Source organism: Anolis carolinensis, unplaced genomic scaffold (assembly GCF_035594765.1).
Source record: "Anolis carolinensis isolate JA03-04 unplaced genomic scaffold, rAnoCar3.1.pri scaffold_11, whole genome shotgun sequence".
Classification (NCBI taxonomy): domain Eukaryota; kingdom Metazoa; phylum Chordata; class Lepidosauria; order Squamata; family Dactyloidae; genus Anolis; species Anolis carolinensis.
In genome coordinates this window covers 2,597,155-2,622,483 of record NW_026943822.1, presented here as the reverse complement: position 1 = coordinate 2,622,483, position 25,329 = coordinate 2,597,155, and the positions used below count along the sequence as shown (strand labels likewise).

The following is a 25,329-nucleotide window of genomic DNA, read 5'->3' as shown; positions in this document are numbered from 1 at the left end:
TTTGGTGGCTGCATTTTACAATTGGTGGCAGTCATTATTATTAATAGCTTCTTTACAATTGGTGGCAGCGGTGGGATCAAAATATTCCCCCCTGTCTGAAAGAACCTTAGAAGTTATTAATAGATCTTTACAGAAGCCTTTCATGATTTTAGAGAGGACATGGGTGCCGGGCTCCTTGAAAGATGATAAGGGAAATCTCACGTACCACAACAACAAGAAAGCCAGTATTTATTTTTTCCATCATCATGGAAGTTCAGAAGTCAAAAGTATATACAAGCACGTCATCTTCATGCACAAGGGCTTAATTGACACAAAAAGTTAAAACCATCGCAAGGGAGCTTCTTCAGCTGGAGCGGCCTTGGGGCGCAAAGGCCAGGAGCTGGAACCCCACCGGCTCCCCGGCCACGAGACTCTGGGCCACCCACTCCTGGGACACCACCGGCAGCGCCAGCGCCTCTGCACACGTTAAAATAGCCGCCGGGCAGGAGTCATCCGTCACCAGCACGTCAAAGAGGCCCAGGCCCACGTCTGCAGGGAGAAAGCGAAGGAGAGGGCTTGTGATGAAGATGAAGAGTCAGGGGCAAGCAGAGAGCAGCAGCCTGGCACTGAGGGATCTCCCCTTGCAAGACCAGAAGTCGGGATGCAGAGTTAGGGAAGGATCAGGAGCTCCAGGAAGCAGACCAGGAGTTAAGCCTTCCAGTTATTAAGGCTGCATTTAAGAATTGATGCCATCCAACTGATCAGATGGCTCAGTCATGCTTCCCACTATTCTATTCTGCCTTGGTCAGACCACACCTGGAATCACACAGTGTCCAATTCTTGGCACCGTAATTGAAGGGAGATGTTGACAAGCTGGAAACTATTGTACTATAGTACAAGCTTGTACTATTACAGCCTCACTGTTTTTAAATTCTATGTTTTTAATTGTGTTTTTATTCTTTTTGGTTAATGTACAAATATTACAATTGGTGCATGTTATCGTTCATTGGTGTATTGTATATTGTTATTGTGTTGTCGAAGGCTTTCATGGCCGGGATCACAGGGTTGTTGTGTGTCTTTTGGGCTGTGTGGCCATGTTCCAGAAGTATTCTCTCCTGACGTTTCGCCCACATCTATGGCAGGCATCCTCAGAGGTTGTGAGGCATCCTCAGAGGTTGTACCTCACAACCTCTGAGGATGCCTGCCATAGATGTGGGCGAAATGTCAGAAGAGAATACTTCTGGAACATGGCCACACAGCCCAAAAGACATACAACAACCCTATATTGTTATTGTTTTGTATTTGATATTGCTGAGACACCCCGAGTCCCCTCTGGTGGGATACAAATAAACTACTACTACTACTACTTCTTCTTCTTCTTCTTCGTCTTCTTCTTCTTCTTCTTCTTCTTCTTCTTATTATTATTATTATTATTATTATTATTATTATTTTGGAAGAGCCAGCTTAAAAACCTGGCTCTTCCAAAAGGCCTTTGACACCTAATTTGATGTTGGACTGATCCATCTGCCCATTTTATAATAGCCCCCATTTTAAGATGTTGCCAATGCTATTTTGCACTTTATTGTCCATTTCTACCGGCACATTCTGTTCTGGATTTTATGAATTAGTCTCCTGTTTTAATATTGTATGTTTTTTGTATGCTTCTTGCCGATTTTAACGATTGTTTTATTGCTATTGATGTTTTACTGGTATAATTGTTTTATAGTCGTGTTACTAATATTGATTGTTTTATCGGGCTAGGCCCCATGTAGGCCGCCCCGAGTCCCTTCGGGGAGATGGGGCGGGGTATAAAAATAAAGATTATTATTATTATTATTATTAAAGCGTCCAGAGGAGGGCAACTAAAATGATCAAGGGTCTGGAGAACAAACCCTATGAGGAGCGGTTTAAAGAGCTGGGCATGTTTAGCCTGCAGAAGAGAAGGCTGAGAGGAGACATGATAGCCATATACAAATATGTGAGGGGAAGTCATAGGAAGGAGGGAGCAAGCTTGTTTTCTGCTGCCTTGCAGACTAGGATGCGGATCATTCTTTACGAAACAAACTCTGCTACCCTCATTGGATTTGCCATCCCAACGGGTCGTGGTCCATTCTATACCCCGATGGTTTGTGACCCTACCAGGTTCAATCCTCCACCCAATTTTCTTCCCCAACTTGAGTTGGTGAGATTGACTGGTTGGACCTGGGGAGAGAACTCTGTGCATGCTTTGCCCTTGTAGGACTGTTTGCTGTGGATGAATATAGACCCCCTTTTGGACTATGAGATTCCCAGGCCCCATGGGAGGGAGGGAGGGAGGGAGGGAGTGGTGGCAGTACCTTTGCTCCATGTAGCCGATGCCTGCTGCTTCACAGATGCGGCTCCTCCAGTCATGAGAATCTCAGACCAAAATTCCAAAAAGTCCTGCGGTTCATCCGACACCAGGAGCACCTTCAGTTTGTGGAAGGGGTCCTTCCGCGGCCGCCTGGGAAGAATGAGACAGGTCAGGAGTGGACATGGAGGGAGGTAGGAGGGCTTATTTATTTATTTCTATCTATCATTTCTACCCCGCCCTTCTCACCCGAGGGGACTCAGGGCTGCTTACAGACTGGCAATTTATGCCTATACACCATCTATCTATATATATAAAAGAGTGATGGCATCACGGCAGCGGACAAAACAACAAAAGTAAACACCCCACAACCTCATAAATTGACAGCACAACCCCTCATCCATGCCTCTAGGTTGATACAACAAAAAGAAAAGAAAAATAAAGTCCTAATTAGAGGGAGAGGAATAATTGTTTTTACCCAATTGCTGCCAGTTAGAAGGCTAAGCTCTGTTCACTTGGTCCCCTAGCAACCCACTCAGCCCAGGGGACCCTTTACCTTAACTACCACCAATTCCTCAATACTTTATTTTCCATACCACCATACTTTGCCACAGCAACGCGTGGCCGGGCACAGCTAGTAATACAATAAAATAAACATTAAAACAGTTAAAACAGTTATGCTGTGTTTCCCCAAAAATAAGACAGTGTCTTATATTAGTTTTTGCTGCCAAAGATGCTCTAGGTCTTATTTTCAGGGGATGTCTTATTTTTCCATGAAGAAGAATTCACATTTATTGTTGAACAAAAAAATGAACATTTATTATATACTGTACAGTAGTTGTCATCACAAACCAGCATGACCAGAAAAACTGTGAATCCTATCAAGAATTTCTTGTTACTACCAATATTTCCATGTACAGTAGAGTCTCGCTTATCCAACGTAAATGGGCCAGAAGAACGTCGGATAAGCAAATATGTTGGATAATAAGGAGAGATTAAGGAAAAGCCTATTAAACATTTAATTAGGTTATGATTTTACAAACTAAGCACCAAAACATTATGTTATACAACAAATTTGACAGAAAAAGTAGTTCATTACACAGTAATGCTATGTAGTAATTACTGTATTTACAAATTTAGCACCAAAATATCACGATGTATTGAAAACATTAACTACAAAAATGCGTTGGATAATCCAGAATGTTGGATAAGCGAGTGTTGGATAAGTGAGACTCTACTGTACAACACTTTATGGTACGTACATTTACCGATCCTGCATGCTCTGGTATTCTGTTTATTAGGCATGCTTCCAAACAAAAACTTTGCTAGGACTTACTTTCGGGGGAGGCCTTATATTTAGCAATTCAGCAAAACCTCTACTAGGTCTTATTTTCTGGGGATGTCTTATTTTAGGGGAAACAGGGGAAATTTAAAAGGTAATGGTAAAGGTTTCCCCTGATGTTAAGTCCAGTCATGACCGACTCTGTGGGTTGGTGCACATCTCCATTTCTAAGCGGAAGAGCCGGCGTTGTCCATAGACACCTTCAAGGTCATGTGGCCACTGGCATGACTGCATAGAGTGCCGTTACCTTCCCGTCGGAGCAGTACCTATTGATCTACTCACATTGGCATGTTTTCGAACGGCTAGGTTGGCAGGAGCTGGAGCTAACAGCGGGCGCTCACTCCGCTCCCGGGATTTGAACCTGGGACCTTTCGGTCTGCATGTTCAGCAGCTCAGCGCTTTAACACACTGTGCCACCAGGGGCCCCTAGTTATAATATACAATATACAAAATTTAAAATAGTGCAACGTGCTTATGCCATTCATTCACCAGACCTTGTACAAAAACCTTATTCCAGACCAAGTTGAAGCCAGTAACAACTTATTCTTTAAACCAGGGGTCCTCAAACTTTTTGAGCCGAGGGCCGGTCCACAATCCTTCAGACTGTTGAGGGGCCGGATTATCATTTGAAAAAAATACAAATTCCGATGCACACTGCATATGTCTTATTTGTAGTGCAAAAAACAAAAAACCAACAACAACAATGAAAGAACAATACAATATTTAAAAATAAAAACAATTTTAACCAACATACATTTATCAGGGTTTCAATGGGAAGTGTGGTCCCGCTTCTGGCCAATGAGATAGTCAGGTTAATTAGGGTTGTTGTTGTTGTTGTTGTTGTTGTGTGCCTTCAAGTCATTTCAGACTTTGGATGAGCCTAAGTCTAAAATTTATTTATTTACTGCATTTATTTACTGCATTTGTATTCCACCCTTCTCACCCCAAAGGGGACTCAGAGTGGCTTACAAATTATATGTACATACAATATATTATATTATTAGTATAGCACAACATTAGCATTATATATTACTATATTGAACTATACCACTATACGGTAATATTATTAATAATATTATATGTAATATAGAATATAGAATTAATATTATTATATGGTATTATTATGAGTGTTATATTGCTTTACATTATAATATTATTATCAATATTATATGTATATACAATATATTATATTATAAAACTGAAGTCTAAAATTTATTTATTTATTTACTGCATTTATTTACTGCATTTGTATCCCACCCTTCTCACCCCAAAGGGGACTCAGAGTGGCTTACAAATTATATGTACATACAATATATTATATTATTAGTATAGCACAATATTAGCATTATATATTACTATATTGAACTATATCTCTATACGGTAATATTATTAATAATATTATATGTAATATAGAATTTAGAATTAATATTATTATATGGTATTATTATGAGTGTTATATTGCTTTACATTATAATATTATTATCAATATTATATGTATATACAATATATTATATTATAAAACTGAGGGCGGGGGCCAGGTAAATGACTTCGGAGGGCCACATCCGGCCCCCGGGCCTTAATTTGGGGACCCCTGCTTTAAACGCTGTGACTTCAGAGGGCCGCATCCGGCCCCTGGGCCTTAGTTTGGGGACCCCTGCTTTAAACGCTATGACTTCGGAGGGCCGCATCCGGCCCCCGGGCCTTAGTTTGGGGACCCCTGCTTTAAACGCTATGACTTCGGAGGGCCGCATCCGGCCCCTGGGCCTTAGTTTGGGGACCCCTGCTTTAAACGCTATGACTTCGGAGGGCCGCATCCGGCCCCTGGGCCTTAGTTTGGGGACCCCTGCTTTAAACGCTATGACTTCGGAGGGCCGCATCCGGCCCCTGGGCCTTAGTTTGGGGACCCCTGCTTTAAACGCTATGACTTCGGAGGGCCGCATCCGGCCCCTGGGCCTTAGTTTGGGGACCCCTGCTTTAAACGCTATGACTTCGGAGGGCCGCATCCGGCCCCTGGGCCTTAGTTTGGGGACCCCTGCTTTAAACGCTATGACTTCGGAGGGCCGCATCCGGCCCCCGGGCCTTAGTTTGGGGACCCCTGCTTTAAACGCTATGACTTCAGAGGGCCGCATCCGGCCCCTGGGCCTTAGTTTGGGGACCCCTGCTTTAAACGCTATGACTTCGGAGGGCCGCATCCGGCCCCTGGGCCTTAGTTTGGGGACCCCTGCTTTAAACGCTATGACTTCGGAGGGCCGCATCCGGCCCCTGGGCCTTAGTTTGGGGACCCCTGCTTTAAACGCTATGACTTCGGAGGGCCGCATCCGGCCCCCGGGCCTTAGTTTGGGGACCCCTGCTTTAAACGCTATGACTTCAGAGGGCCGCATCCGGCCCCTGGGCCTTAGTTTGGGGACCCCTGCTTTAAACGCTATGACTTCGGAGGGCCGCATCCGGCCCCTGGGCCTTAGTTTGGGGACCCCTGCTTTAAACGCTATGACTTCGGAGGGCCGCATCCGGCCCCCGGGCCTTAGTTTGGGGACCCCTGCTTTAAACGCTATGACTTCGGAGGGCCGCATCCGGCCCCTGGGCCTTAGTTTGGGGACCCCTGCTTTAAACGCTATGACTTCGGAGGGCCGCATCCGGCCCCTGGGCCTTAGTTTGGAGACCCCTGCTTTAAACGCTATGACTTCGGAGGGCCGCATCCGGCCCCCGGGCCTTAGTTTGGAGACCCCTGCTTTAAACGCTATGACTTCGGAGGGCCACATCCGGCCCCCGGGCCTTAGTTTGGAGACCCCTGCTTTAAACGCTATGACTTCGGAGGGCCACATCCGGCCCCCGGGCCTTAGTTTGGGGACCCCTGCTTTAAACGCTATGACTTCGGAGGGCCGCATCCGGCCCCCGGGCCTTAGTTTGGGGACCCCTGCTTTAAACGCTATGACTTCGGAGGGCCACATCCAGCCCCCGGGCCTTAGTTTGGGGACCCCTGCTTTAAACGCTATGACTTCGGAGGGCCACATCCAGCCCCCGGGCCTTAGTTTGGGGACCCCTGCTTTAAACGCTATGACTTCGGAGGGCCCCATCCGGCCCCCGGGCCTTAGTTTGGGGACCCCTGCTTTAAACGCTATGACTTCGGAGGGCCCCATCCGGCCCCCGGGCCTTAGTTTGGGGACCCCTGCTTTAAACGCTATGACTTCGGAGGGCCCCATCCGGCCCCCGGGCCTTAGTTTGGGGACCCCTGCTTTAAACGCTATGACTTCGGAGGGCCACATCCGGCCCCCGGGCCTTAGTTTGGGGACCCCTGCTTTAAACGCTATGACTTCGGAGGGCCCCATCCGGCCCCCGGGCCTTAGTTTGGGGACCCCTGCTTTAAACGCTATGACTTCGGAGGGCCACATCCAGCCCCCGGGCCTTAGTTTGGGGACCCCTGCTTTAAACGCTATGACTTCGGAGGGCCACATCCGGCCCCCGGGCCTTAGTTTGGGGACCCCTGCTTTAAACGCTATGACTTCGGAGGGCCACATCCAGCCCCCGGGCCTTAGTTTGGGGACCCCTGCTTTAAACGCTATGACTTCGGAGGGCCCCATCCGGCCCCCGGGCCTTAGTTTGGGGACCCCTGCTTTAAACGCTATGACTTCGGAGGGCCCCATCCGGCCCCCGGGCCTTAGTTTGGGGACCCCTGCTTTAAACGCTATGACTTCGGAGGGCCACATCCAGCCCCCGGGCCTTAGTTTGGGGACCCCTGCTTTAAACGCTTGCGTGCATAGCCAGGTCTTCAGTTTCTTTCTGAACTGAACCAGAAGGGATGGGGCCTCTGCGGCACTTACCACTCCAGCATCCTCTGTTCCAGGAGGCTGTACCCGGCAGGGAGCAAATAATCCTTGTAGTTCTGCAGCTGGTTGGCGTGGCAGCTGTCGTGGACCCAGACGTGGGAGACACACGGGATCCCTCTGGCAAGGCACAGGAGGTACTTCCGTGTGCGGCAGGGCTTGTCTGCTACCAGGAGGCACTGGTAGGCTGCGCTGCACTGGATTGCATGGAGAAAAGGCAGGGAGGGTTATTTATTTATTATTCATTTACTACATTTATATCCCGCTCTTCTCACCCCGAAGGGGACTCAGAGCGGCTTACAAATCAAATGAACATACAATAGATTATTAGCATAGCACAATATAAGCATTAAATTACTATGTTGTACTATATCATTATATGGTAATATGATTAGTAATATTACATTAAATATATAATTTATTTATTTATTATTTATTTATTTCCATCATTTATATGCTGCCCTTCTCACCCGAAGGGACTCAGGGCGGCTCACAATCTGGCAAATTCAATGCCGGTATACAGTACAAAAATAAAACATAGCAATTAAAACAATCAATTTAAAACAATCCAATAAATACATTTAAAACAGTATAATAAAATACTTAATCCATTCGTCCACATAAACCTTGCACGTGAACCTTAGTTTACGTGCAATTAATATTATTATATTGTATGATTAGTAGTATAATATTGTATTCTGTTATAATATTATTATCAATATTATATGTATATACAATATATTATATATTTATAAATTATTATGAATTATATATATAGGTAAAGGTTTCCCATGACGTTAAGTCCAGTTATGTTGACTCTGGGGGTTGGTGCTCATCCAAGCCAAAGAGCCGGCGTTGTCCGTAGACACCTCCAAGGTCATGTGGCCACTGGCATGACTGCATGGAGCGTCGTTACCTTCCCGCCGGAGTGGTACCTATTGATCTACTCACATTGGCATGTTTTCGAACTGCTAGGCTGGCAGGAGCTGGGGCTAACAGCGGGCACTCACTCCGCTCCCGGAATTTGAACCTGGGACATTTCGGTCCGCAAGTTCAGCAGCTCAGCGCTTTAACACACTATGCCACCAGAGGCCCCAGTTATATATACAGTAGAGTCTCACTTATCCAACATAAACGGGCCGGCAGAATGTTGGATAAGCGAATATGTTGAATAATAAGGAGGGATTAAGTAAAAGCCTATTAAACATCAAATTAGGTTATGATTTTACAAATTAAGCATCAAAACATCATGTTATACAGAAAAAGTAGTTCAATACGCAGTAATGCTATGTAGTAATTACTGTATTTACGAATTTAGCACCAAAATATCATGATGTATTGAAAACATTGACTACAAAAATGCGTTGGATAATCCAGAACGTTGGATAAGCGAGTGTTGGATAAGTGAGACTCTACTGTATAAGTAAAGGTAAAGGTTTCCCCTGACGTTAAGTCCAGTCATGTCTGACTTGGGGTTGGTGCTCATCTCCATTTCTAAGCCAAAGAGCCGGCGTTGTCCATAGACACCTCCAAGGTCATGTGGCCACTGGCATGACTGCATGGAGCGCTGTTACCTTCCCGCCGGATCTACTCACATTTGCATGTTTTCAAACTGCTGGGTGGCGGAAGCTGGGGCTAACAGCAGGAGCTCACCCTGCTTCCCAGATTCGAACCGCTGACAGTTCAGTCAGCAAGTTCAGCAGCTCAGTGCTTTAACACACTTTGCCACTGGGGCTCTTCTATTATATAAAATTACTAGCTGTGCCCGGCCACGCGTTGCTGTGGCAAAGTGGTGGTGGTATTGGTTAAAAATTGTTGTGTAATTTTTATTTGACGTTATTTGTATTTTTTAATTAATTTTATTGTAAGTTATCTTTTTATTTATTATATTTTATTATTTTATTGTATAATTTTTAGTTATTTTTTGTTATTATGCTATTTTATTGTATTAATTTTTTAGTGTTTTTAATTATTTTTAGTGTTTTTTATTATTTTTTATTGGGTTGCTAGGAGACCAAGTTGGAGGAGCTTAGCCTTCTAACTGGCAGCAATTGGATAAAAGCAATTATTCCTCTCCCTCTAATTAGGACTTTATTTTTCTTTTCTTTTTGTTGTATCAACCTAGAGCCGTGGATGATGGGTTGTGTCGTCAAATTTCGAGGTTGGGGGGCCTGTAGTTTTGTTGTTTTGTGGATCGCCGTGATGCCATCACTCTTTTATATATATAGATATACATAATTTTATATGTATATAAAATTAGCGATGATAAAATTAGGGTTATAAATTATTATAAATTATATATATATATATATATATATATATGTATATAAAATTAGCAATTATAATTATAAAATTAGAGTTGCCAAGGTCTTGCTTTGAGAGGCTCCCTGGCCTCCTTCCTTCATCCAGAACCCTTCTGAACACGAAACTCGCAGTCCAGTACAGCAGAGCAAAGACCTTGCCAAAATTCTGACCTGGCTTTCGTTGAAGTCCTCCAGGATGAAGCCGCCTCCTGCCTTCAACTGCAGCTCAACATAGCTTTGATTGTATGGCGTCGTCACCAGTAACTCTGGATACACGGTAAGAAACGTGGCAAACTAAAATACCATTCCTCACCCCAAAGAATCTCTTCTGATTCTGCACCTGACATTCCCTGCCCCACTCAATGATATGGTTTACATTTTCTGGGCAGTTTTCCCGAGAGATTTCTGTCGCATAAGGCATGCATGCACACTCCCAATAATAGCAATCTTCTACAAGCCTCCTATACTAGTTATTTGTTATGTCTATAATTGTGATTGCTTACTGTATTGCATGTACTGTATATACTCGAGTATAAGCCGACCCGAATATAAGCCGAGGCACCTAATTTTACCACAAAAAACTGGGATACCTTATTGACTCGAGTATAAGCCGAGGGTGGGAAATGCAGCAGCTACGGGCAAATTTCAAAATAAAATAGATACCAATAAAATTTCATTAATAGAGGCATCGGTAGATTAAATGTTTTTGAAGATTTACCGTATTTCAAAGAAAAACAAACTAGCTCTATAAGTGGAAAAGTAGGGGCAACAAAAACAATATGGCATCAACAATAACATAATAATAATAATAATAATAATAATAATAATAATAATAATAATAATAATAATAGGAAAATGAGCTAACAAAGATACTGTGGGACTTCCGAATCCAGACTGACAAAGTTCTGGAACACAACACACCAGACATCACAGTTGTGGAAAAGAAAAAGGTTTGGATCATTGATGTCGCCATCCCAGGTGACAGTCGCATTGACGAAAAACAACAGGAAAAACTCAGCCGCTCTCAGGACCTCAAGATCGAACTTCAAAGACTCTGGCAGAAACCAGTACAGGTGGTCCCGGTGGTGATGGGCACACTGGGTGCCGTGCCAAAAGATCTCAGCCGGCATTTGGAAACAATAGACATCGACAAAATTACGATCTGCCAACTGCAAAAGGCCACCCTGCTGGGATCTGCACGCATCATCCGAAAATACATCACACAGTCCTAGACACTTGGGAAGTGTTCGACTTGTGGTTTTGTGAAACGAAATCCAGCATATCTATCTTGTTTGCTGTGTCATAATATAATAATAATAATAATAATAATAATAATAATAATAATAATAATAATAATAATAATAATAAACTTCATTTGGATCCCACCCTATCTCCCCATGGGGACTCAGACCGGCTTCCAACATAGTAACAGGCAAACATTCAATGCTTATATAAATAATGCAGAGCTAGATATAGAAAGGTTATTCTAAATAGTGTGAATGCCAAATAATCTCAGAAAGGATCGTGCTTCCAAAAGGCTATGGAGATTCTTGGTTTTCCAAAACAAGCTTTTGAGTAGACAAGTCCTTTATAACCTGGCCCATATCCACATTGAAACTTGCCTTGTCACTTTATAATTTGATTTGCGTTCAGATTTATCTTCCCTGCTTGTCGTGTCTATTTGATGTATGTTCTATTCTGTAATAGACACTCCCTTCATCAGTTTGACTGTCACCCAGACTGTGGTCCTATATTGGACCTTTGATGATTGTTTAATATTTTAGTTATGTCTATTTTAAATCATGACTTGTTTAATTTGTTTTTAAATGCATTCTTTGATGTCTTAACTGTTGATTTTATGATATTATATGATTGTATTGGGCTTGCCCCTGTGTGACATACAAAAATAAAATTATTATTATTATTATTATTATATATTATTTCCTGTTGGCTTCTGGGGCTGCCTCACCTTCTTCCTCTCCGGAGCTCACAGCAAGCGCCTGGCCGCTGGAGGGTCTGTCCGTGGGTCCGGCCACTGTCAAGAGGAAGGCGTAGCCCAAGAAGAGGGTCTTGTTGTGGGGCAGAGGCCCCCACCGTTCCTCAGCTGCTCCTGCGTCCCCTCCGCTGCAAGGGGGGCTCCCCGTCTCCTTGGCACCAGCAGCCCCTGTATGTTTAGAAGAGAAACCATCTTGACAGACTAGAGAGATGGGCCGAAACTAACAAAATGAAGTTCAACAGGGACAAATGCAGGATACTTCACTTTGGCAGAAAAAATGGAAATCAAAGATACAGAATGGGAGACGCCTGGCTTGACAGCAGTGTGTGCGAAAAAGACCTTGGGGTCCTCGTGGGGAGGAAGGGGAACACGAGCCAACAATGTGATGCGGCAGCTAAAAAAGCCAATGGGATTCTGTCCTGCATCAATAGTGTCTAGATCCAGGGAAGTCATGTTAGCCATCTATTCTATTCTGCCTTGGTTAGACCACACCTGGGATCACACTGTGTCCAATTCTGGGCACCACAGTTCAAAGGAGATGTTGACAAGCTGGAAAGCGTCCAGAGGAGGGCAACTAAAATGATTAAGGGTCTAGAGAACAAGCCCTATGAGGAGTGGCTTAAAGATCTGGGCATGTTTAGCCTGCAGAAGAGAAGGCTGAGAGAAGACATGATAAAAGGTAAAGGTAAAGGTTTCGCCTGACGTTAAGTCCAGTCGTGTCTGACTTTGGGGGCTGGTGCCCATCTCCATTTCTAAGCCGAAGAGCCGGCATTGTCCATAGATATCTCCAGGTCATGTGGCCGGCATGACTGCATGGAGCGCTGTTACCTTCCCGCTAGGTTGGCAGGAGCTGGGGCTAACAGCAGGCGCTCATTCTGCTCCCAGGATTTGAACCTGGCACCTTTCGGTCTGCAAGTTCAGCAGCTCACCGCTTTAACACACTGTGCCATCAGGGGCCCCTAGCTATGTATAAGTATGTGAGGGGAAGTCATAGGGAGGAGGGAGCAAGATTGTTTTCTGCTGCCCTGGAGACTAGAACGCAAGGGAACAATGGCTTCAAACTTCAGGAAAGGAGATTCCACCTGAACATCAGGAAGAACTTTTTCACTGTGAGAAGGGCTGTTCAACAGTGGAACTCTCTGCCCCAGACTGTGGTGGAGGCTCCTTCTTTGGAGGCTTTTAAGCAGAGGCTGGATGGCCATCTGTCGGGGGTGCTTTGAATGCGATTTCCTGCTTCTTGGAAGAATGGGGTTGGACTGGATGGCCCATGAGGCCTCTTCCAACTCTACTATTCTATGATTCTATAAGTGGCTGATTCTATGAAACAGAGGCCCATTGCTGCCCATGACTGCCCCCCTCCCTCGCGGGCAGCCTGCCCCCCTCCCCGGGCCTCAGGCTCTTCTGGTGACCCCAAAGGGCTAGTTTTCCCACTTGGACTTCAGGTGCGGCCCCATCCACCGCCCTCCATTCCCCCTGGGAGCGCAGCAAAGCCTGACCTGACGCTGTCGTCGTGGGGGGGGCTGTCCTGCGCCCTCGCTTGGCAGGCGACTGCTCCCCATCGGAGGTGTTCAGTTTCCTCTTGCTGGACTGCAGCCGATGGGGTGACTGGGGGCTGTCTGGAGCCTTGCGGAGGAGAAGCCCCGTCCGGAGGGAGGGGCCCGGGGAGCCCATGTTGCGTCTCTTCCGCTTCCCCTCCACAAGGTTGTCTAGGCAGAACAGCAGGCCGGGCAGGTTAGGAGGAGGGGAGTCTGGAAGCGGGGTGAGAGCAGCCCACTCGGCCACCTCCCAACTTCTCTGGCTTTCCCCCATCCCCATCCCCTTACTAACATATAGGAAACACTACATGAACACCAAGCACAAAGTAGCTGCACGCAACAACATCCTGCGGAAACTGACTGGCAGCGCATGGGGTGCAGACCCACAAGTAATAAGAACATCAGCCCTGGCCTTGTCTTTCTCAACTGCAGAGTACGCCTGTCCTGTCTGGAACACAAATGGAAGGAGAAGGATCATTATCCACAGTTGAAGGTCTATAGCAGAGCCACAAAGTCCTTAGTGGAATTTACAAAAGCTCCAGGAGATTCTACTATGAACACATGAAAGAACCCTCAGAAGCAACCTGAAGAAGGGATATTTATCCAGAAACAGGGATCACAAAATACCCGGGAAACCTTGTTGTTTTACACTCCTTTATGTTTTACATTCCTTTATATGCATCTCTGAGTCGCTAATGTACATGGGACTATGCTGAATGTATCTAAAATGTGAACCACAATTTACAGAAGAGTTTTACACTCCTTTATGTTTTACATTCCTTTATACGCGTCTCCGAGACGCTAATGTACATGGGACTATGCTGAATGTATCTAAAGTGTGAACCACAATTTACAGAAGAGGTTTACACTCCTTTATGTTTTACATTCCTTTATACGCGTCTCCGAGACGCTAATGTACATGGGACTATGCTGAATGTATCTAAAGTGTGAACCACAATTCACAGAAGAAATTATCAGTTGTTGTATTTTATTGTCCATGCATTCCTAAGACTTTTATCTACGTGGGACAATACTGAAATTTGAAGTATTGAACTCAGTCATTGAATATACTTATCTGTCACTGTGGAAAACATATAAGCATAATGTCATGTTGTAAACAGTCTTCATTTGTCCAATTTTCATGCGACTGGAATGATTATATGGAGTTTGTCACCACTGTTCTATTCTGTAGATTAGCTAGTAATAGGACAACTTTATATCTACGTGCAGACCCACAAGTAATAAGAACATCAGCCCTGGCCTTGTCTTTCTCAACTGCTGAGTACGCCTGTCCTGTCTGGCACAAGTCTCTCCATACAAAGCAAGTGGGCATAGCACTGAACGAAACATGCAGAATAATCACAATATCACCTGTTGATAAACTCTACAAGTTAGCTGGCATTGCCCCTCCTGACGTGTGATGGGAAGTTGCTGCTAACAGTGAGAGAAATTAGGTCGAACATTGTTGGTTAACTCCTCGACATAGCCACAGAGTTCACCCCAGTTTAAGGTTCTCCCCATGATCTTATAACACCTTAACTTCCTTCATGTTTACAAGTTTTACTCAATGCACTTTGCCCAATCCATTGTATTATTTATTTACAGCATTTATATTCCGCCCTTCTCACCCCGAAGGGGACTCAGGGCGGATCACATTACACATATAGGCAAACATTCAATGCCTTTTAACATAGAACAAAGACAAGACAAACACAGGCTCCGAGCGGGCCTCAAACTCATGACCTCCGGGTCAGAGTGATTCATTGCAGCTGGCTTGCTCTCCAGCCTGCGCCACAGCCTGGGCCTGTATGATTTTATTGCTGTGTTTTATCATGTGTTTTATAATGATTGTGATTTTATTTTATGCCTTTTAATTTTATTTGTGTTTTTTTTGTATTTGATACCACTGCATGCTTGTTTTATATCTGTGAGCCGCCCCGAGTCCCTCTGGGGAGATGGTGGCAGGGTATAAAAATAAAATTATTATTATTATATATTATATCATTGTGCAAGCCACCCACTGCATGACTATCAGCCTCCTCCCAGTAGACTCAAGTCAAGGAAGGGCTTCATGAGAACCACCACTCCTCTTGATGTTCCTCCAGCAACAGCAAGGGTGTCCCTCTGGGCAGCTAAACCAGGCAATTACAACTGGATGGCCCCCCAAGAGGGTCTTCCTTCCTCCAGAGGCAAACCAAGAATGGGCAACTTGGAAGTCCCTGAAGAGACTGAGAAGCAGAGTGGGCAGATCAAAAGACAACCTGGCAAGATGGCACCTTGTGTGACTGTGGAGCAGAACCAACAACTCCGCATATGTATGCTTGCCCACAATGCCCTGCCTCATGTACGGAGGAGGAGTTGTTCAAAGCTACAGACAATGCAATTGCTGTTGCCTGCTTTTGGTCCAAAACTATTTAGCTGTTTGTGATTCCTTTATCACTTTCAAACTTATTGACGCAAAATAAATAAATAAATCCCCTTACCAAGGCTGATGTCGGCGGCTTTTGCCAAAGGGGTGAGGGGCTCGAAGGGGCCCAGCCCAAACTGTTCCCGCAGTCGGTTCCCTTGCTCCAGGGACAGGATGACGGCCGCCCGCCGGTACCATTTCTGCTGCCCATCCTTCTCCACACAATAGAAGAGCTCCCCAAGCTCTTGCCGGTGGCCCTTCACCACCCCTGCGGGTGCAGAGATAGCAACGAAGGAGATCACCAGGGCGGCCCAGGAGACCCCTCCAAGCCCCCCGCTCTCCGTCTATTCATTCCCCGGGCAGGGCCCCTCCCTACCGGCGCTGAAGTACTCGTCCTCCGAGAGGGCCGTCACCTCGGTCTCCAGGGGGAGGGGGTCGCAGAGGAGTATGTCCCGCCCCGGGACCTCGCACTCGTAGCCGTCGTCAAAGAGCAGCTTGTACTTGGTGCTCCCCACGTCCTGGGTGATGGTGCCGGAGTAGAAGTAGCCATTGGAGGACCACTTGGCCACCACCCGGAGGCCCACCAGGCTGTCTCTCGAGGGGGAGGAGGGGGAGGGCGAAGGGGGGGCGGGCAGCTCCTGCAGAGGGATTTCGGGGGAGCTGCTGCGGCAGTGGAGGGACGCCTCGGCCGGAGGCACAGAGTGGTTTTCTGTCACAGATGTGCTGCCCCTGCGAAGCCACAGAAAGGGAGGTAGTGCTGCTCAACTCCTGAGCCTCACTCTCCCCACACCCAACCCCCCCCCCCCCCAGACCATACTTTGGCTCTACCTCTTTCCTGTGGTTCGTGCCGCAGGGCGGGCCCTTCTCGCCTGCCCACGGAGTGCCGGCCTCGCATTCCCGCCCAGGCCCTCCTCCTCCTGGTGCCCTTCGGCTGCTCTGTGGTCCCGCTGGGTCAGCAGTCCCCCCTTCCTGGGGCTGGGGGAAAAAGCCTGCTTAGCTTTGGCAAAGCTGTGCCCAACAGCAATAATAATAATAATAATAATAATAATAATAATAATAATAATAATAATAATAATAATGGGGCAGAGGACTCTTACAAGTAAAACAAGCAGTCAAAGAAGAAGAACATGCCCTGGAAGAATATGTAAAGCAAAGTGAAGAACCTGCTTTGATTGAAGTCAAAAATCAGAAACTCCTCAAAACACAGCAGACAAAAAACCAGTACAAGAAAACCGCACTACAAACTAGAGCTGACAGCTGGCACAACAAAACACTGCATGGAAAGTTCCTTGACAAAATTGAAGGAAAAGCTGATAAGGAGAAGACCTGGCTCTGGCTCACAAATGGGACCCTGAAGAAGGAGACAGAAGGCCTGATCCTTGCAGCCCAGGAGCAAGACATCAGGACAAAGGCAATTCAGGCCAAGATCGAAAAATCAGCTGATGACACAAAATGCAGACTGTGCAAGGAAACCGACAAAACCATGGATCATATCCTCAGCTGCTGTAAGAAAATCGCACAGACAGACTACAAACAGAGGCACAACTCTGTGGCCCAAATGATTCATTGGACCTTATGCCTCAAGTACCACCTCCCAGCAGCAAAGAACTGGTGGGATCACAAACCTGCAAAAGTATTGGAAAATGAGCACGCAAAGATACTGTGGGACTTCCGAATCCAGACTGTCAAAGTTCTGGAACACAACACACCAGACATCACAGTTGTGGAAAAGAAAAAGGTTTGGATCATTGATGTTGCCATCCCAGGTGACAGTCGCATTGACGAAAAACAACAGGAAAAACTCAGCCGCTCTCAGGACCTCAAGATTGAACTTCAAAGACTCTGGCAGAAACCAGTACAGGTGGTCCCGGTGGTGATGGGCACACTGGGTGCCGTGCCAAAAGATCTCAGCCGGCAGTTGGAAACAATAGACATCGACAAAATTACGATCTGCCAACTGCAAAAGGCCACCCTGCTGGGATCTGCACGCATCATCCGAAAATACATCACACAGTCCTAGACACTTGGGAAGTGTTCGACTTGGGATTTTGTGATACGAAATCCAGCATATCTATCTTGTTTGCTGTGTTATACAATAATAAAGAAAGAAATAAATAATCTTTATTTATATCCCGCTTTTCTCTCTAATGAGGACCCAAAGCAGCTCACAACATTATATAAAAAACAATACAAAACAATACAAATATCTAAAACAATTGACTATAAAAACAAATTTACAATAAGAAAAAAATAATCACATTTAAAAACATTTGTCTAATACAGTTATTGCTTCTCAAAGTACTGTCACAGCAGTGGCCCAAGGAACCCATGGCTCCGCCTTCCCCTTTGGAGGACCCCAACCTTACCTGGGCTTCCTGACAGCTGGCAAGGCAGAGTCGTGGGGCCCCGCAATGATGCCACTGTTGATGAAGGAAGAAGCCCCACTCCCTCCGCTGGAGGCCTGCTGGGGCCCAGAGGACTTGGAGGAAAAGGAGCTGATGTCCCCCAGGTCTCCAGGGGTCAGCGAGGATCCCCCCGTGCGGGACGGAGAGAGGGCCGCCTCGGACTCTTGGCGCTCTACGACGGGCTCCTCGCTCTCCTGGAACCAAGAAAGGAATGGCAGCATTCAGGGGAGAATGGCAGCGAGGCCGGGGATGCCGTATTACAGAGACTACAACAAGCAGCGAGGTGGCCCTCCTCCAGCCCCAGAGTTCAAAGGGGCCAGAGGTTAGCTGCCCACTCTCTTCCCTTCAGGGTGGAAGATGGGGAAGGGTCACTCCTTGAGCAGATCACCAAATCTGGGTCAAGGAGCCACTGGAACCAGGTCTGGGCCACTTTAGACTCCTTTTCCATCCCAGAGTCATCAGAGGCCCTAGGCCAGTGATGGCCAACCTATGACACGCATGTCAGCACTGACACGCCTAGCCATTTTTGCTGACACGCTGCCGCATGCAGATTGATTGGATGACTATGTCTTTTGTGGCTAAATTTGGTGTGATTTGGTCAAGTGTTTTTGTTGTTTACTCCATGGGAATTATGCACATTACACACACACACATATATATATACATACATACTATTATTATTGTAGTATATTATATTATTACTGTTATATTATTATAATATTATTCATTATTCATGACTACATTGAAACTAGAATAGAGAGAAATCAGCGTGAAAACTGCAAGAGGTACCATAGATTGTTGTACATGGAAATAATGGTAGTAAATAGTTTTTGATTTCTTAAATATAGTTACAGTAGAGTCTCACTTATCCAACATAAAAAAAAACTTATCCAACGTAAATGGGCCGGCAGAATGTTGGATAAGCGAATATGTTGGATAATAAGGAGGCGCAGACGGGAGAGCAAGCCAGTGCAATTAACTGCAATGAATCACTGACCAGGAGGTCATAAGTTCGAGGCCCGCTCGGAGCTATGTTGTTTGTCTTTGTTCTATGTTAAAAAGGCATTGAATGTTTGCCTATATGTGTAATGTGATCCGCCCTGAGTCCCCTTCGGGGTGAGAGGGGCGGAATATAAATGCTGTAAATAAATAAATAAATAGATTAAGGAGAAGCCTATTAAAACATCAAAATGGGTTATGATTTTACAAATTAAGCACCAGAACATCATGTTATACAACAAATTTGGCAGAAAAAGTAGTTCAAAATGCAGTAATGCTATGTAGTAATTACTGTATTTACGAATTTAGCACCAAAATATCACGATGTATTGAAAACATTGACTACAAAAATACGTTGGATAATCCAGAACGTTGGATAAGCGAATGTTGGATAAGTGAGACTCTACTGTATATATTACAATTATATATTTTTGTTATTTAAACTATACATATTGCGAAATTATGTTTTTTTTTCTCAAAGTGACACACCATCCAAGTCATGCTAGGTTTTTTGGTGAATTTTGACACACCAAGTGCAAAAGGTTGCCCATCATTGCCCTAGGCCTCCTTCCCATACCTTTTCTAACAACTTCAAGCCTATTTCCTCACCTATTAATCCATTATATATTTTCCCAATTACCGTATATACTTGAGTATAAGCCAAGTTTTTCAGCCCTTATTTTAAGGCTGAAAAAGCCCGTCTCGGCTTATACTCAGGTGAGGGTCCTGGTGGGCTTATATTCACATCGACTTATACTCAAGTATATATGGTACATTTAGTATTTTTCTCTATTATTATTGGTATTATTACATTTGTTATTTTACTCTATTAATTATTATTACATTTATTATTACTGTTACTGTTCCATTTATTTTACTCTATTTTTATTATTATTAATGCGTTTATCATTTCACTCTGATATTATTGCTATTACATTTATTATTCTACTCTATTATTATTAAAAGGATACATAATCATATATACATGGAAGACGACGAGAATAATGATTTAATCAGAGTTGGACTGTCTTATCTTAAATTACAGTGTCATGTAAACATTCAAAAACATTTAGCCTACTGATGTCCCAATTAATGTAATTCTATTGGTATCTATTTTGATTTCTGAAATTTACCGCTCTTGGCTTATACTGGAGTCAATGTTTTCCCCAGTTTTTTTGTGGTAAAATTAGGTGCTTCAGCTTATATTCCGGTCGGCTTATACTCAAGTATAAGGTTCGGCTTATACTCAAGTATATATGGTAATCCTTTCCCAGACATTTCTTGCTTTTTAAGTTGACTTAGCCATTCTTCATATCTATTTAGCTCTCTACATATGGGATTTTTACCTAAAGTGGGGAGTGGTTAAGAATCTGTCAATGAGATTAAAAGAAAACCTGTATAAAGTCATATGGAGACCAGTTAAATTACAACAGATGGAAAGGAAGAAAAAGTAACCTCTGCTGTAGATGTGGCATGCACAAAAGGACATATTTTCATCAATGGTGTGACTGCCCCAGCTTAAAAGTTTTTGGAACAATATATTTATTGAAATAGCTAACATTATAAGATTAAACGGTGCTCCATGCAGTCATGCCGGCCACATGATCTTGGAGATGTCTATGGATAATGCCGGCTCTTTGGCCTAGAAATGGAGATGAGCAACAACCCCCAGAGTTGTATGTCTTTCGGGCTGTGTAGCCATGTTCCAGAAGTATTCTCTCCTGACGTTTCACCCACATTTATGGCAGGCATCCTCAGAGGCTGTGAGGCATGGATAAAACGGGGTGAGCAAGAGAAGCCGTTGACCATTTAGGATTGCAATGGACTGCAGAGTCTCAGTAAAAGTACAAAAAGTATTTATTCAGGTAAAAAGAACTCCATTGTAGATAGAAAGGCTTGGGAGCTTATACTTATAAGGAAATTATAGTTATTCAGGCCTTGCTAGTGAGGTTATGTGTTTGTAAAATGTTCATTTTTGTCTCCTGTTTACACTGTAATCTGTTAATGTATGTAAATAAACATTTGTATAATTTAAAAAAAAATCAGGTCCAGGCCACAGAGGAGCAGGATCCACCAGGCTCACCTCAACCACTTTGCGCTCCACTTCGGCCCCGTCCTTGTAGTAGACGTCTGTGATGACACGTGTAACAACGGTGCGCACTTCGCGAACGGTCCGCACATGGCGCTGCAAGACGTGGACTCTTGGCTGGCAGGATGAAGCCAAGTCTTCCTTGTCGTTCTGGAGAAAGGGAAGGCCCAATAAAGAAACAGAAGTCCCTTCCATTCCCAGAATAGCCCAGTAAAATGCCCCATGTGCTGCAGGCGAGTCCATGCTCCGTCTCACCTGGTTGAGTGGCGCTTCCGTCGTCTGTGTCCTGCTGGGGGTCCCCCTCCGCCCCTCTTCGGTCTGCGCTTCCGCATCCTGCATTTCAGGCCAAACCTGGGCCATGCTGGTGCCCACTTCCGCCCGACTGCAGGCCCCCGTCTGCGTGGCCACAGACACAATGCTTGCTGGGCCTCGGACCCCACTGCTGGCGGGAGGCCTGGGGCTGTGGGTGGGATCGCTCCCTTTTGGAGGGGGGGCAGAGCCCGGCCCCTTTGCTTCCCTCCACCCGGCCTCCCCCTCGTGCGCCTCCACAGCTTCCGTCTCCATGCACTCTTCTGCCGCCTCCTCGGTGCATCCAGCTGGACCGCCTTCACGCAGCGCCTGCCCACAAGGCCGGGGATCCAGCCGCGCTGCCTTCTGCCTGGATCCAGGGGTGGGCTCCTCCTTCTCTTCCTTCTCCTCCTCCTCTTCCCGGGAATTTGGGAAATGGAACAGGTCTCCCCTGGAACCCATTGGAGATGCATCAGAATAAAGCAAGCCGTCTCCTACCCCACTCTCTTGCCCCTTGAATGGAAACAGTCACTGGGGAACCTTGGCTCTTGTGGCTTCCTGGTTTTTTAAATTTGTTTCAGAAGCGACTTATCATTTTATGTCATTAAAAGTGTCTTTGCAGTTGTTGTATGTTTTCCAGGCTGTATGGCCATGTTCCAGAAGTATTCTCTCCTGACGTTTCACCCACATCTATGGCAGGCATCCTCAGAGGTTGTGAGGTATGGAGAAACCAAGCAAGGAAGCTGTGGACAAGTCTACATAGGGATCATCAAACGTAGCATTGCCCAAACACGAGTCAAAGAACATGAGAGGCACTGCAGACTCACTCAACCAGAGAAATCAGCCATAGCAGAGCACTTGATGAACCAACCTGGACACAGGATATTATTTGAGAACACAGAAATGCTGGACCACTCCAACAACTCTCATGTCAGACTACACAGAGAAGCCATTGAAATCCACAAGTGTGTGGACAACTTCAACAGAAAGGAGGAAACCATGAAAATGAACAAAATCTGGCTACCAGTATTAAAAAACTCATACATCAGAACAGTAAATGAGAAGACTCTGAAAACAGAGGAGTTCCAAGGGCAGCTAATGACTCTGAACAAAGGAAGCCCACAGGCAGAAATAGCCAGGAGATGAACCATTCCAATGCTAATTAAGGTGATTAACTGCAACATTCACACTGGCTTTCCAACTGACAAAGAGTTCTTCTCACACCCTGGACTTTCCACAGATATATATAAACCTTCCTTGCTTAGTTTCTCCATACCTCACAACCTCTGAGGATGCCTGCCATAGATGTGGGTGAAACGTCAGGAGAGAATACTTCTAGAACATAGCCATACAGCCCGGAAAACATACAACAATACTGTATGTCGCTTCTGGTGTGAGAGAATTGGTCGTCTATAGAGACGTTGCCCAGAGGATGCCCGGATGCATTAGCTGGGAGGCTTCTCTCATGTCCCCGCAAGCTAAAGCTCACCCCGTCCCGCGGATTCAAACCAGCAACCTTCAGGTCAGCAACCCAACCTTCAGATCAGCAGTTCAGCCGACACAAGGGTTTAACCCATTGCGCCACCGCAGATTCCTGGTGCTCCCTTCCTTCCAGTCTCCTCTCTTCCAATGCCTGGGGGGCAAAGAAGCAGGAGGAGACACCACTCTGTTTGGGAAGAGCCCACCTCCTAGGCCGGAGGCTGAATCCATACTGCAGGGGAGTGCCCAGTGAGGCCATGGGGCAAGGGGCTCCCCACTGACTTGCCTGAACGGTGAGCTGGGCGGCTTTGGACCTTGAGACTGGCCGGCATGCAGGGCTTCATAGACACGAGCAAAGACGGAAGGCATCTTCTGAGCCCTGTGAACAATGAGAGGGAAGGAAGGAAGGAGCTCAGAGAGAAGAGCAGGAGGCCAATGAAGTGCCCTAGGCTTACCACCAGGTTTTGGGGTCACTAACTGTGCACGGCATCAGAAGCTGAGCCAAATCCGCAATCCTTCACTTCATGCTTGGCCACTGGGAACGAGCTCTGCATCCGAGGGAGCTTCACATCCCCAGCAACTCCAGGGACCCAAACTATCTCATCCCCCTTATGCTCAATCCCATTAGCCTTTAAAATGCCCTTATTTTCGATCCACGTAAGCTTGATGTTACCTGGAAACAGTTCCCGGGAGAGACCCATTCTTCTCTCTGTCGGCAGCAGGTTCTGAGGGAGGAAGGGCAAAGGCAAAGAGACCTCAAGGAGGGATAAGAAGGACCCACCATCGCTCTTGGGGCTAGAGTCCCAGCCCCACAAGCAGGCTGACCACCATGCCCTCCCCACACACACACACAGACGGCCCAACCCATAGAGATTGCCACCCTTACTCTCCAGGCTGAAGGGCATGGAGCCCTCGCTCTCTTCGGCCACCGGGGTCCCCAGGCCCATCTGCAGGGACAGCTTCCCCTTGGCCGCCACCGCCTCCTCCTCCGCCTCCTGGCCGCCCTGTCCAGCTGCCCCTTGGCCGCTCTCCTCCTCCATCTCTGCCGAGGCCAGAGGGCTCCCCAGGGTCACAGCATGGGCACTTTCAGCCGTAATGTTGCTGGTGGCGATGCTGCTGTCTGGGCAGCCCCCAACCTCTGGAATGAAACAGGCAAGACGCCCAGCCCGGCTTCTCACACAGAGACCCCGGCACAGGAGGAGGCCTCCCTTCCTCCGCATCCACCAAGCAGAGGGCACCGTTTCCCAGCTCCTGGACATATTATTATTATTATTATTATTATTATTATTATTATTATTATTATTATTATTATTAGGTAGGTAAAGGTAAAGGTTTCCCCTGACGTTAAGTCCAGTCATGTCTGACTCTGGGGGTTGGTGCTCATCTCCATTTCTAAGCCGAAGAGCCAGCGTTGTCCGTAGACACCTCCAAGGTCATGTGGCCACTGGCATGACTGCATGGAGCGCCGATACCTTCCCACTGGAGCAGTACCTATTGATCTACTCACACCCAGGGGGTTGGTGCTCATCTCCATTTCTAAGCCGAAGAGCCACGTTGTCCATAGACACCTCCAAGGTCATGTGGCCACTGGCATGACTGCATGGAGCGCCGATACCTTCCCACTGGAGCAGTACCTATTGATCTACTCACACCCAGGGGGTTGGTGCTCATCTCCATTTCTAAGCCGAAGAGCCAGCGTTGTCCGTAGACACCTCCAAAGTCATGTGGCCACTGGCATGACTGCATGGAGCACCCTTACCTTCCTGCCAAAGCGGTACCTACTGATCTACTCACATTGGCATGTTTTCGAACTGCTAGGTTGGCAGAAGCTGGAGCTAACAGCGGCCGCTCACACTGCTCCCAGGGTTTGAACCTGGGACCTTTCGGTCTGCAAGTTCAGCAGCTCAGCGCTTTAACACACTTCTTCTTCTTCTTATTATTATTATTATTATTATTATCGACATTTATATCCTGTCCTTCTCACCCCAAAGGGGACTCAGAGCAGTTTACAAGGATATATACATACAACATATGACCGGGAGTTGGAGCTAGTCTTTTGAGTCAGTCTGGCCACCCCATAACACATTTTGGCCATGCCACACACAGCCCCACACCAATCCGCAGCAGCCCAGGAGGGACCTGTGTCACGGCCGCTCGCCCGCCTCCCACTCACCATTGGGAGTGCTGTGCCGGGGACTCCTCTTCAGCCGGCCAATGAGGGGCGGAGTGAAGCCTGCCAAAGGAGGAAATGCAGAGCCTTCTTTTGGGAAGGAGGAGCCTTCTGGAATGAGAGCCACACAAGACAGAGCTGAGCCGCCGCAAGTGGGCAGCAGCCTCAGGCTCAGGCAGAAGTGAGC

At 46.2% G+C, this 25,329-nt stretch overlaps 1 protein-coding gene across 3 annotated transcripts in view; it reads right to left on the bottom strand.

The window, feature by feature from the left end:
- Positions 1-202: 202 nt before the first annotated feature.
- Positions 203-25,329, bottom strand: part of tp53bp1 (tumor protein p53 binding protein 1) — a 34,357-nt gene continuing 9,230 nt past the window's right edge. For 2 of the 3 annotated variants that reach the window (XM_062963624.1, XM_062963623.1), the window contains 16 exons: positions 25,146-25,253; positions 23,859-24,110; positions 23,646-23,697; positions 23,259-23,351; positions 21,461-21,944; positions 21,200-21,355; positions 18,079-18,311; positions 16,541-16,687; positions 16,089-16,441; positions 15,789-15,980; positions 13,267-13,476; positions 11,744-11,938; positions 9,946-10,040; positions 7,469-7,668; positions 2,316-2,461; positions 203-528 (listed from right to left, as the gene is read on the bottom strand). In XM_062963624.1, the coding sequence (XP_062819694.1) occupies positions 344-528; positions 2,316-2,461; positions 7,469-7,668; positions 9,946-10,040; positions 11,744-11,938; positions 13,267-13,476; positions 15,789-15,980; positions 16,089-16,441; positions 16,541-16,687; positions 18,079-18,311; positions 21,200-21,355; positions 21,461-21,944; positions 23,259-23,351; positions 23,646-23,697; positions 23,859-24,110; positions 25,146-25,253 (3,101 nt within the window). In that variant the 3' untranslated portion in view covers positions 203-343. The remainder of the gene's footprint in view (positions 529-2,315; positions 2,462-7,468; positions 7,669-9,945; positions 10,041-11,743; positions 11,939-13,266; positions 13,477-15,788; positions 15,981-16,088; positions 16,442-16,540; positions 16,688-18,078; positions 18,312-21,199; positions 21,356-21,460; positions 21,945-23,258; positions 23,352-23,645; positions 23,698-23,858; positions 24,111-25,145; positions 25,254-25,329) is intronic. The other variant, XM_062963625.1, reaches the window with a different exon arrangement.